At 35.9% G+C, this 12,166-nt stretch overlaps 1 protein-coding gene, 1 long non-coding RNA gene and 1 pseudogene across 2 annotated transcripts; 1 reads left to right on the top strand and 2 right to left on the bottom strand.

Moving 5' to 3' along the window:
- Nucleotides 1-1,602: 1,602 nt before the first annotated feature.
- On the bottom strand, nt 1,603-6,376 carry LOC143621771 (conserved oligomeric Golgi complex subunit 4-like). Its single transcript, XM_077093094.1, has 3 exons — nt 5,681-6,376; nt 3,184-4,101; nt 1,603-2,400 (listed from the first exon to the last, which is right to left on the bottom strand). Exons 1-3 carry the CDS (start codon nt 6,326-6,328, stop codon nt 1,771-1,773), a joined length of 2,196 nt encoding a protein of 731 aa, XP_076949209.1. The 5' UTR covers nt 6,329-6,376; the 3' UTR covers nt 1,603-1,770.
- A 1,414-nt stretch (nt 6,377-7,790) lies between these two features.
- LOC143621730 (uncharacterized) lies at nt 7,791-8,420 on the top strand. Its single transcript, XR_013151589.1, has 3 exons — nt 7,791-7,956; nt 8,062-8,185; nt 8,278-8,420. It is a non-coding gene; the product is annotated as an uncharacterized LOC143621730 (long non-coding RNA).
- A 1,507-nt stretch (nt 8,421-9,927) lies between these two features.
- On the bottom strand, nt 9,928-11,593 carry LOC143621773 (transcription termination factor MTERF4, chloroplastic-like; annotated as a pseudogene).
- Between the last annotated feature and the right edge of the window lie 573 nt (nt 11,594-12,166).

Consider the following 12,166-nt stretch of genomic DNA (forward strand, 5'->3'; position numbering starts at 1 on the left):
GACTAATGACATGAAGTTAAAATTAGTGACATGGATTTTGTTAATAAATAAATTCAAAATAACATTTTTTAATTATTATAATTTCAGCATAATTATTCATAATCATCAGTATTTAAATTTTTTATTAAAAAAAAGCAATTTTCAGAATTCGTCATAATCATCAAACAAAAAAACAAAAATTCACCATAATACCAAAAAAATTAGAATTCATCATAATATCAAAAAGAAACATAATTCATCGTAATCATCAAACAAAAATAAACAAAAGACTAGCCAACATCCTCGCTAACATAACCAAAAGAGTTTTAAAATAGCATTCACCCAAACTAAAAAAAAAAAAGAGTTGTTAACCCTAATGATGATCGGTTATAGAAACTAAAGTTTATGTTATTTTGAGTGTTTAATTATAATATCCATGTCATTATTTATAATTTCCATGTCACCAATAATAATGTAAATTAAAATGCCATGTCATCATAATAACCTACCAAAATTGTAAAAAAAAACTTGGATGATTGGATAGATGAAACTTGAGTGATTTAAATGAGCCAAAAAAATTAGTGAGTAACGTAATTGATACATAAAAAGTTTGTGGGTAACTTAATTGAGATAAAGAAAGTTTGAGTAACCAAATTGGTGCAATAGAAAAAGTTTGTTACTATTCTGTGAAGTTTTCCCTTTTGAAAAATACATGAATAATAATAAAAATATACATCAGCATTAAACACAAAATAATAAATTTTATCAACAAATCCTCAATCTAAGAAATTAACTATATTAAGTTGGAGACATAACCTGAAATGAGAAAATTAAATATTAATATCACATAATAAATAAATTACCAATTATGGAATATTTGAATTATGTAAACGAATGTTCTAATTGATAACCGGAATATTTGAATCGCGTTACCGGAAAAACGAAATAGGGAAAATCTCCATTGTATCTTCGATTTTGATATAAAACCTAAAGAGATTATAAGAAATCATATAATAATTAATATAAACAAAAACAAAAACGAAAAACATAAACAATTGTAAATGAAATAAGGAATAATATGATAATCGAACATTAGAGTAGCAAATAAAACCTTACCAGAAAATCGTAATAACTTCAAAATAGCAATTCAATCTTGGATTTTGATATACAACCTAAGAGACTATAACAAAATCATATAATAATTAAAATAAATATAAAATCTTACCGGAAAAAGATATAACATTACCGGAAAATCATATAACACTGTTGGCCATTAGAGTATAAAATATAACATTACCGGAAAACGATTAATCCTCATCTACATTACCGGAATATAGGAGATGGTGGAGGTAATAAGTCGAGAGAGAGAGAGAGATTAAAATGATTATGGTTGGAAAATCTTAAGGTTTAAATAAGGTGTATAAGATGATTTGACAATAATAGAAAAGGAAATTGGTGAGTTGACAATAATATGGCATTGATGTGGACACCCTAGCTGAACGACATGTGGAGCAAATTAAATGCTTTAATAGTATTGTTAGATTAATCGAGACAGGAAGATTAATAAACGAACGTTTTGAAAGCCGTTTAACTGCTTAGGCTGCCGGCATGGAGACTGGTCCGGGTTTCAAAACACTAAAATGTAGCCAAGAGATGTAAACTAGCTACATAAGGTAAAACAAAGTACAAGTAAGGTTTATCATAGTAAAACGTACTACAAGCATAGATAATGGCATATGAACAATGTACTTGTTACAAATTGAATAGAATCTCTTTTTAAGAAACCGAAAATCACAACTTAATAGCAGCAATGGCCTCGGGTTTAAAATCAACCCGCATACCTAAAACCCGCCTCACCTCTGCTGGAGTCAGTCTCCAAGTCATGGGCCCCGCATTCTCACCCCAGAAGTCCAAAATCTCAGACACCTTCTCCAAGTTAAGAATCGTTGCCATTTGGGTTAGCCGAGCAAACTTATCTCTAACAGTCCGTTGAGTCATGCTTGAAAAATGGCTAACCAGCGCCCTCACGTCTCGGTCCAGTTGCAGACCACCAAGCTGACTGAACCGTTTTTGCATCATGATAACTTCGAGCCGTTTTACAATGAAGTCGATAACCAGATGAACAAACGAGTCATAGTTGTTGGCGGTCATTAACGGTTGGAGCCAGCCTGTGTTGGTTTCAACAGTGTGAAGAAGCCTCTGGACCCACGGGTCGTTTACCTCGTTTTCTGCGTATTCTGTTTCTGAAAGCTCGTAACTGACGGTTGCAACGCTGTCTAACATGGGTCGGATTCGGTGCGTGACGGTTCCTACAAGCTGTTCTAACCCGGAAACTAACGCTTTCTTGAACGTGTTGCTCATTTCTCCTAATTCAGATAAACATGACTTGATTCTTTCTCTATCGGCTGGAGCAGGAAATACCTGATACAAAGTAATTTTGTTGAAATTATCAAATATATTAATTGTATAATTTAACATCTAATAGGTTATCAACATCAAGATGATTCAATGGGCCAGTAAACGAACAGAACGACACGAAAGGTGCATGTTTATGTTCAACCGTTACCAAACAAAAAAAAAATAAACTAACAGGTTTCTTGTTCGTGTTCGTTCCTTAAGAAAACGCATGTGTTCATGTTAGTTAATGTCCGTTCATTGACGGTATTAAACGAACGGTTCATGAATGTAAACAAACGAACATGAGTGAACATATATGAGCGAACATAACTGAACTAAAAGTAAATGCGAGTGTGTTAGACCTAAATAGTTATTAGAACTATACTAAATTGTAGCAGGCATAAAAAGTTTAAATGAATATATTAGCAAACTTTAACAAATGTAAACTAATGAACAAAATGAGCATAAACGCACGAACTTGTAAATGAACGAACGAGACATGTGGTCATGTTGGTTTGTTTAACTAAATGCTTTTTTGGTCATGCTCGTTCATTTATTAAATAAACAAACATAAACGACTTTCCCACCGAACAGTTCAATGAACGTTCAGTTCGTTTGCAGGCCTACAATTCAACATTGGATTCCAACATGTCAACTCTAAATAAACAAACTAATGAAAAATTCATTAGCTAATCTTTTAACTATTTTCAGTAAATGAAAGCGTTTTCTTATCAAGAAATAACAAATGAAAACCTATATTTCTTAAACGGACATTTATGAGAGACAAAAAAAAACAATACTACTAACCTCAGCACACTGTTCTTCAATTTCATGTCTCAACTTAAGAGCATACTCACTGCTAACATCCATATTATTCAAAGCAGTAGCAATATCAACCCCTGTTTTCTGCACAACGCCACCCAAAAACAGCTTTCCCGCAAGATTTGGCTCCCTCATTTTCTGCGGCAAAGCATCAGTATACTCACCACCAAGCAAACTTACAGCACTGCTCAACGCTGCAATAACCGAATTAATATTGGACGTCGATATCGACCTGCGGCAACAGCTCTGTAACACATAAAACACATCATCAACCATGGAAGTTGTAAGGCTGTCCATCACATGCTCGTCAATCTTTATCGCCTTCCTAACATTTTCAACCATAAAGAAACCCTCCAAGATCACATAATAACTAGTAATATCTTGAACAACTTTGCTGAAATTACCGCTCCTAAAAGCTTTAGTGGCTCGTGGAGTCAACTCGGGGTCAACATGACTCAGCCCTTTGATCTTCGAAACCATGTAACCAGTATAATCCTCGCCTAATTGCGTAAGCGACAATATTTCCTCAAGAAACAACTCAATTTCCCGAGGGTCCGGTCCTTCTTCTTCACCGGAAGAAAGCAGATCATTCTTGTAAGAATTGATTTCCGACGTCAACTTCGACAACTTCCTAAACTCCATATACTTTTTCAATATCAGCGAGCCTCGAGAATCACACTCCTCTTGAAGCTCACAGATTGCATACACAATTCCATCCTCTCCACACAAACTTTTCAAAATCTCTTCATTCTCTTCAATTGCTAACACAATATCTTTAAACAAATTGGTCAAACACGCAACAAAATTAACCTGACTCTGATTCTGTTCCATAAACTCCACTAACTGCTCAAATTCAAGCTTCGACCTTACAGATATCACCTTCTTTAAATAACTAACATATGCCTGCAAACAGGGTGAACAAAAACTGAACCGTTAACCAAACTGAATTGAAAACACAAAACCGAACCGAAATTAACCGAAGACCAAATCAACCAGAAGTCGGTTTCGGTTATTTTTTGTACCCTTGGCTAACCAAATTAACCAAAACTGAACCATTCGTATTTTCATATATTCATAGCATTTAGACCTTAACTTCATGTATTTATGCATCCATTTAACAAAACTGAATAAAAAACCGAAAAATTAACAGAAAACCAAACTAGCCACAAATTTGTTATCGGTTACTCTTTGTACCCACGATTCACCAAACCAAAAACCGACGAAACCAAGTTGAAATTAACGAAATCGAATTAACCAAAAATCGGTTTTCGGTTACTTTTATACCCTTAATTAAACAAACTAACCGAAACTGAACTGTTCGCATTTTCATATATTTATATCCCCATTTCATCATCATCGTACTCAGTATATCCCACCAATAGCAATGCTATGGTAGGGTCTGAGGAGGGTAAGATGTAGACAGCCTTACCTCTATCCCATAGGGATAGAGAGGCTGCTTCCGGTGAGACCCCCGGCTCGATAGTAGTTTTGCATCAAGCCTTGGACATAAGGCACATAGCACTCAATCATCGGGACACCGGCTGATCGGTGCATGTGCCCTTGTCTTTCGGCTATCAACGCCACCACATGATGCCTGATTAACCTTCCGCCACTTTTAACGTTATTTTCACGAGATTAGTAAAATAACGTCAAAATTAGTGCAATTTTACTTTTGCCCACCCGAGGGTTCACACATATATACATTATAATGGTATTTCCCTTACATATTATATTATTATTATTAGCTTTTATATTGCGGTTAAACTGTGACCTTATTATTAATATTATTATAATTAGTAGTAGTTTTTTATATAACTGTTAAACTTTGATTTCCTTCTTTTGCTTCATACACATGTTCTTAGAGCCGAGGGTCTCTCTGGAAGCCACCTCTTTATTCCTTTGGATAGAGGTACGGTGTGCCTACATCCCACCCTCCCAAGACCCTACCTATAGCTCTGCTGTCGGTGGGATTTTACTGGGTATGATTGATTGATTGATTGATATATCCCCATTTCATGCATTTACACATCCATTTGCCCGAACTGAACCGAAAACCAAATTAACCACAAATCAGTTATTGGTTAGCTTTTGTACACTCAATTAACCGAACCGAAAACCGACGAAACCAAATTGAATCTAAACGAAACCGAATTAACCAAAATATCAGTTTTCAGTTACTTTTTGTGCCCTTGATTAACCAAATTAATCGAACCATTCGTATTTTCATATATTTGCATCTCCATTTCATGTATTAGACCTTAATCTCATGTACTTATGCATACATTTAACCGAACTGAACCATAAACCAAAACCCAAATTAACCACAAATTGGTTATCAGTTACTTTCTGTACCCTCGATAAACCAAATCAACCGACCCGAATCATTCATATTTTCATATATTTACATCTCTCCATTTCATGTACTTAAACCTTAATTCTATGCATTTACACACCGAACTAAAAACAAACCGAATAACCTGACCTGCAATCCTTCTTCCTCCAAACCCAACGGGGAGTAAATCCGAATAAACCTAATAACCGCCCCATGATCCCTCTGATCCACCGCAGCCGCCAACCGCCTCCTAACGATCGACTCAAGCTGCCTCTTGGCCGCAACCAGCATCTCCCTTTGATCCGATCCCGAATCCTTATACTTGGCATCAATCTGCAGAAACCTCTGGACACAATCCGCAGCCGACTCAAAATCCTCAGTCTCCAGCGCCTTCTGGACGCCCGAGATACAATCGGAGCGTTCGACAATGGCATCGATGCGGTTCAGCGTCTCGTGGACCCTGGACTGGGCGAGATCGAGTTCCCGGACCTTTCCGGAGACCTGGTCGGCGAGGAGGCAGGTGGAGGTGACGTTGGAGAGCATGAGGTTGGATTCGGATTTGACGAGGTCGAGGACGTCGGAGGATTTCTGGAGGGAGATGAGGTGTCTGTCGAGATCTGGTCGGAGTACGAGGATGTTTTCGAGTTGGAGGTCGAGGTTGCGTTGGTAGGCGATGCATTCGTGGAGGAGGCGGGTCATCGTGCTCACGTCGGTCAGGGTTTGGACCAGGGTTAGGGATTCGTGTGACCCGAATTTTATGGGTTGGTGGTGTGAGTCGTCTGGTGGTGATGACGTCATCGGAGGTGGTTGTGTTACCGCCGGGAAGTGGAGATCGGAAATGATAATAATAATCGGAGTTGGAGAAGAGAAGATTATTATTATTATTATTATTATTATTATTATTATTATTATTATTATTATTATTATTATTGTTATTGGTATCAAGTGTCAAGTTAAGTTTTAGTGAGTATAAGTTTAGAATTGAAAAATTAACAAAGGAATATCGAGTAGTATCTTGTTGTATAGTTACTCCGCTTCTAACGTTTCGAAATGAACCGAGGTTATATCCAACTGTTTACGAGTCGAGCTCAAACTTGAATTACGCTCGGCTACACAAATGAATCAATTCGGCATATGTTGTTTCAAATCAAGTGTTTTTAGTTAATTTTATTCGAGCTTTTATCGAGCGAGTCACAAGTTTTTTAAACAACCCTATATATATTCAAGCTACAAAACATAGATAAACTCGTTAAAGAGGACCACGGCCGAAGCATGAGGAATGTTCTATGATAGCCAAGTTAATAATGTATAACAGTATAAATAAATAGAATATGTATAATGTAATGTCGTGTAAGTAAATAAGTATATGATTTGAGGTGGTGAGTGAGAGAGTTGATCCCGCCTTAATGTGCAAGTCGGTAGTAGGTTAGGTTCGGTTCGACGGAGTTAACATTGTATTATCAGGTCTAAGTATTAATATAATTAATGATCTTAAAATGTCATATAAATTAGCTTTTAACAAAATTTGTGTTAGATGGTGAACGACGAAATTGAATGAGCGTGAACCTTTTGTTTTGTTGCCTCTGTCTTATCTCATATTAAGTTGGAAGCGTGAATTTTTATTATCCGGGTAACAAACAATTGTCTAACTATGTTTATGAGTGAAACTTGTTGTTTAAACAACTATTTAGAATTCCTAGAGCTCCTTGTAAGGCTTGTTGGAAAACTTGTATTTAGACTTGATTCGGAATGTGATATGGTTCTGAATGATAACCAAATGTAAAAATCCCAACAAGAGTTCATTCTTGCTCAAAATCTTATGCTAAAGAGCAAGAAGGTTCTAAAAGTAAAACATCAACGATGCTCATTGAATCAATAATTCAACAAGACAGCTCGGTTAGCAATATAGATTCAATTCTAGCTTTAGTCAGAGCTTAAACGTGCTCTAGTCAGAGCTCAAGCTTAAAAATAATCTTGCTTAATAAACAAGCCCGAGTTTCACTTATCCCCCACAAGCCTATTATTTTTATAAATGTTATCATAAAATTATCATTGTTATATATAAAATTATCATAAAAACACTAAATAATACTATATATTGTGTTATAGTTAGATAGTTATATTAAAATAATTATAAATATATATAATTTAATTAACAAATAGTAAACGGCCTGAGCACGAGCTTGAAAAATTACTCACGTGCCGAGCTCGAGCTCTCTATAAGTTAAACGAGCCGAGTTCGAGCCTAGTCGAGCTCAGGCTTAGCTCGGCTCATTTGCAGCCCTTGCCAAGATCATTTAGTTATGAAATGTGTCAAATTTACAGCTTGTTCATCTTAAGTGGGAAGACGAAAAACCAGTGGTTGGTGCTTCACTTACATTGTATGACTCAGATACTTGCATTATCAGTGATCATCAAGCACTCAGGTTTGAAGTGACAGTTGTCATTTTTTTAATTTTGAGCTCTGTAAACTTAATGAGTACTTACTTATGGCTGCCCTTTAACTTATTGGAATATATGTTTGTAAACAGCATAATAAACACAGAACAGAAGAAATTATTGGCAGATGACATAAACCAAGTGGGATGGTTACAGGGTCTAACAAACGAAGACTACATGGAGAAGATAATGGAGGTCAATGATAAACTTGATATGGTATAAACATTAATCACTATGTAATTTTATTCCAAACAAATTAAAATTATTTTAAATGTAACACAAAATACTTAATTTTCTGTTATTTGCAGGTGAAGGATATAGTGAGACCAGGTTGTTCTTATGAGGTATTGAACACCGCCTTACGTTGCATGTCATCGATTGCCACAATTCTCTCCAAAATGCCACAAAAACTTCAAGCGTCACTTTGATCGTGTTCTGGTGTGTTTTGATTCACTGTGTGATATGTAAAGACATAACCCTGGTTGATTTGTTGTACCATGTGTAATTTTAAAGTTGAGGTAGCTGTTTCAAATGGTCAATATAGTGTGTTGACATTGACTTTTACTGATTGTTCATAGTTTGTTGACTTTTTCCAAACAAATTATGACCCAACCTTTTTCCATGTGTAGTCTGCTAAAAAGTAATAGTTCATACCAGTATACCAATACAATGGTTGACTAATATCTGACCAATCCGACACGAACCCAAATATTTGCCCAGAACCTAGACATATGAACCATATACGTCATGGATATTCACATGTTGACACAAACATGACTCGTTTAACCTTATTTTCCATTGATAACCAAAGGAGATGAGTGAGATAGATAGATACCTGAGCGTCACCACCGATGGACCCCAAATATCCACCGTCAATCGATCCTTTCTGTCACATACCATCGTCTTCGCTATGTGTTTTCCTCCACCCACCGCCATCATTTGATTGCTTTACTCTGCTACAGTTAAAATTTATTTATTGTCAGCTTATAACAAGTTCGGTTAGGTACTCTAACAGATTTGGTTAACTATTCATCAATAAGTATGTTTTACGTGAGAACAGCTTAAAGTGTAGTGTTGAACGAAAGTGATACGCATTCGCAATAATCACTTTCGAAATTTATAATAGGTACGTTCTCATGTGGATGCAGGAATGGCAACCGATGAAGATACATATATATCGTCTCAGGTCAACAAGGCCTGCAATGTCGAACCCCTCCCGCAGTCAAAACATTTGTGCTCGATACACAAACAAGAAATTGACAATTATTTACCCCATTGCTAGAACCAAGATGTACATTTTGCTTTTATAATATTGCTTATAAAAGAATAAAAATGAACAAATGAAACAATTCAAAATGTATAGACTGTACGTTTCTTTATTTTCATATATTTAGTACACTTTATGTTTGTTGGTGCTTCAAGTTTTTTATAATTATCCTCATCTGTAGTCAACAGTCAATATAATACCATCTTCAGAATTATTTAATAGTTTTACATTAATGCAAGATTTTGCAGGTTGCTTGTGATATATGGCTATTTTGATTTATTACCAAATATAGTGAATGTACATCAATTGTTGCAGCTTATTGAGCTACAACTAGGTGCCAGACGAATAATAAACTTTACGTAACTACTTCTTTAACAACACTTTTGTTGCGGCAGGGTATATAAACTAGTTACATATAATTTCATAATAAAACACATTTTACAAAAAATAAAGAACAAACCTGCAAGTGTGCTAGATTGTAATGGACCCGATTCATATACCTAAATGTGTTCGCAGTCTCGACCTGAAACTGACCTGAAACCGTTAATACTACCCAAACTCACGAATTCCATATTAATTCCATACATAATCAACCCAGAAAAAAAAACAAAGAACATATCATATCTCAAAATTAATAACTTTAAAAGAAACACTTAACAAAATCTCAATACAATTGTATATCAGTTACACATATAACTAAAGAGAAACAGTTCGCCTATAAAGTATTTCATCATCACTTTCATCTTCATCATCCGACACCATTTGACCACCCGGTAAATCCAAGTTCCCGCCCATAACAAACCTCGGCCCGTCAAGCTCACTTTCAACATAATCCGCATACAATCTTTCTTCAAATCTTTGATCACTACAATTAAGAAACCAAGATAAAGAACATCTAATCCCCTTATGCTGCAATCTTTGATACCGCGGTTTAATTCTTGATTCAAGCCCGTAAGTAAAATACTCAGGAAACTCAACCAACTCCTTCAATGGTCTTCCCATTTCACTTTTAAAAAGGTAAAAACTATTCTTCATCAAACTAACTTGCAAAGCAAGTAACTGCGGGCACTTAACTACCATCTAAGCAACATCTTCACCCGACAAACCTCGTGCAACAAGAAAGTCAACGGGCTTCATTATCACATTTTGACCAAGAGAAACCACTTGCGGCATTCTTTCGATCACACGCGCGAACCCTTCTGGGTCGATCTTTAACTTCAAGTTAAAAAAATATTGTTGTGTCGATAACTTAGCTTTCAAAGGAAGCCCTAGCATTTGTGGATATTGAGCGATAACAGAACCTAACACCTCTTTTCGCACACCAAAACTAACTAAACAGTCAACATTCGGTTTGACCAACTCGTCAAGGTCGTAACCAATAACATACGCGCGCTTTTCAAACATTCTAGCCAAACACCTTTTTTGGTAAACCTAACGAAACTAAATACTCAACCAACGGTTTTATCATCGTCCCGACTCGCATCCCCAAAAAGTACGGATATTGTGTCACCATGGGCCCGATATCTCTCGGGTTAACACCAATACTAACCAAATACGCAACCGAAGTACTCATCGTTCCTTCCAACTTAAACCCTAACAACTCGGGATACTTCATCAACACATACCCGATATCTTGTTTCTCAACATCTAACCCGCGAAGGAACCTAATAACCGGCACGAGCTCAACAACGACACTAGCATGAAGCACTTGCGGGTACTTTTTCACAAACTCTCCCATTTTCGACCGTTGAATCCCAACTTTTTCCAAATATCCCAATACCGGAATAATATTCTTCCTCACACTGCACCCGAGCATTAACGGGTACTCATTAATATCGTCAATCGTCAACCCGATTTTCTGCAAAAACTCTACGCGTTCACGCATCACATCGATCGTCGAGGGTAACTCGACTTCCTCTAACTCATCCGGAATAATTCCTATCGATTTCAAGTAATCGGAAACAATTACCCGCGAAACGAGCTTTTCTTTTCGGCCGTGGACGACGCCCCAGGTGACCGTTGGCATTTCATATTCTGGGAATTTTGAAGTGGAATAGGGGTTAACTGATAAAACCCTAAAGAGGCTAAATTGGGGGTTTTTGATAGGGTTTAAGGGGATCAAATGGAATAAAGTTAACACCTTTGGATTGATTGGATAAAAACTGAAGTGGGTTTATGATAAAAGATTGAATTGGGTGTTTTCTTCGGAAAAGAAAGATCATTTTGAATGAAGTAAATGGAAATTAGGGTTTGTAATTAGAAATTTGGGGGGTGATTGAATTAGAAATAGAATTAGTGTGTGTAATTGGTGTAATTAGAGTTGTGAACAGAGGCTTACCGGCGTGAAGAGGTTTCACAATGGCTGCTATCGAATCTGTGAAGACTTCACAGAATTGGAGTGTGTGTTTGTGAATTAAAATGGGAAGACAACTAAAATTATTTTTCTTTTTTATTTTTATTAAAGTATTTTTTTTTTCTTAACAACAATTAAAATCACTGATCCAGAGTGTCCGGTACGGTTCGATGCGGTTTTAGGCTTAAACCAAAATATCGGTTTTTGGATTTTTGAAATCGTTTGGTTTCAGTTTTACGATTTCGTTTTGGGTTCGGTTTTTGGCATTTAATCTTGAAAATTTTAAGCCGAAAAGAAAGTTGGCCGAAAATAATGAATTTATGTGTAAATAGTTTTGTTAAATGTTAACTAATAAACTATTATTGATTTGGACAAAAATATTTGACTTACATATTTATTAATTACTTATAAATTACTTTAAATAAAAATAAAAATCTAGAAATTCAGTTTGGTTCGGTTTTTATCACATGCAAAACCAAACATGCAAGTCGTCAATTTTTGTTTCGGTTCGGATTTTTGATTTTTCAGTTTCGGATCTGTTTTTTCGGTTTCTTGCACATCCCTGAATCCACATGGT

The sequence above is a fragment of the Bidens hawaiensis genome, unplaced genomic scaffold (genome assembly GCF_021521415.1).
Source record: "Bidens hawaiensis isolate Kalapana, Puna unplaced genomic scaffold, B.hawaiensis_p1.1 tig00002935_1, whole genome shotgun sequence".
In the NCBI taxonomy this organism is placed as follows: domain Eukaryota; kingdom Viridiplantae; phylum Streptophyta; class Magnoliopsida; order Asterales; family Asteraceae; genus Bidens; species Bidens hawaiensis.

Excerpts from the sequence above, each read along its gene's own strand:
- LOC143621771 (XM_077093094.1), bottom strand. The coding sequence starts at position 6,328 with ATGACGTCATCACCACCAGACGACTCACACCACCAACCCATAAAATTC. Across the intron at positions 4,102-5,680 it reads TGGAGGAAGAAGGATTGCAG|GCATATGTTAGTTATTTAAA; the intron begins GTCAGGTTATTC and ends CCCTGTTTGCAG. Across the intron at positions 2,401-3,183 it reads TTGAAGAACAGTGTGCTGAG|GTATTTCCTGCTCCAGCCGA; the intron begins GTTAGTAGTATT and ends ACTTTGTATCAG.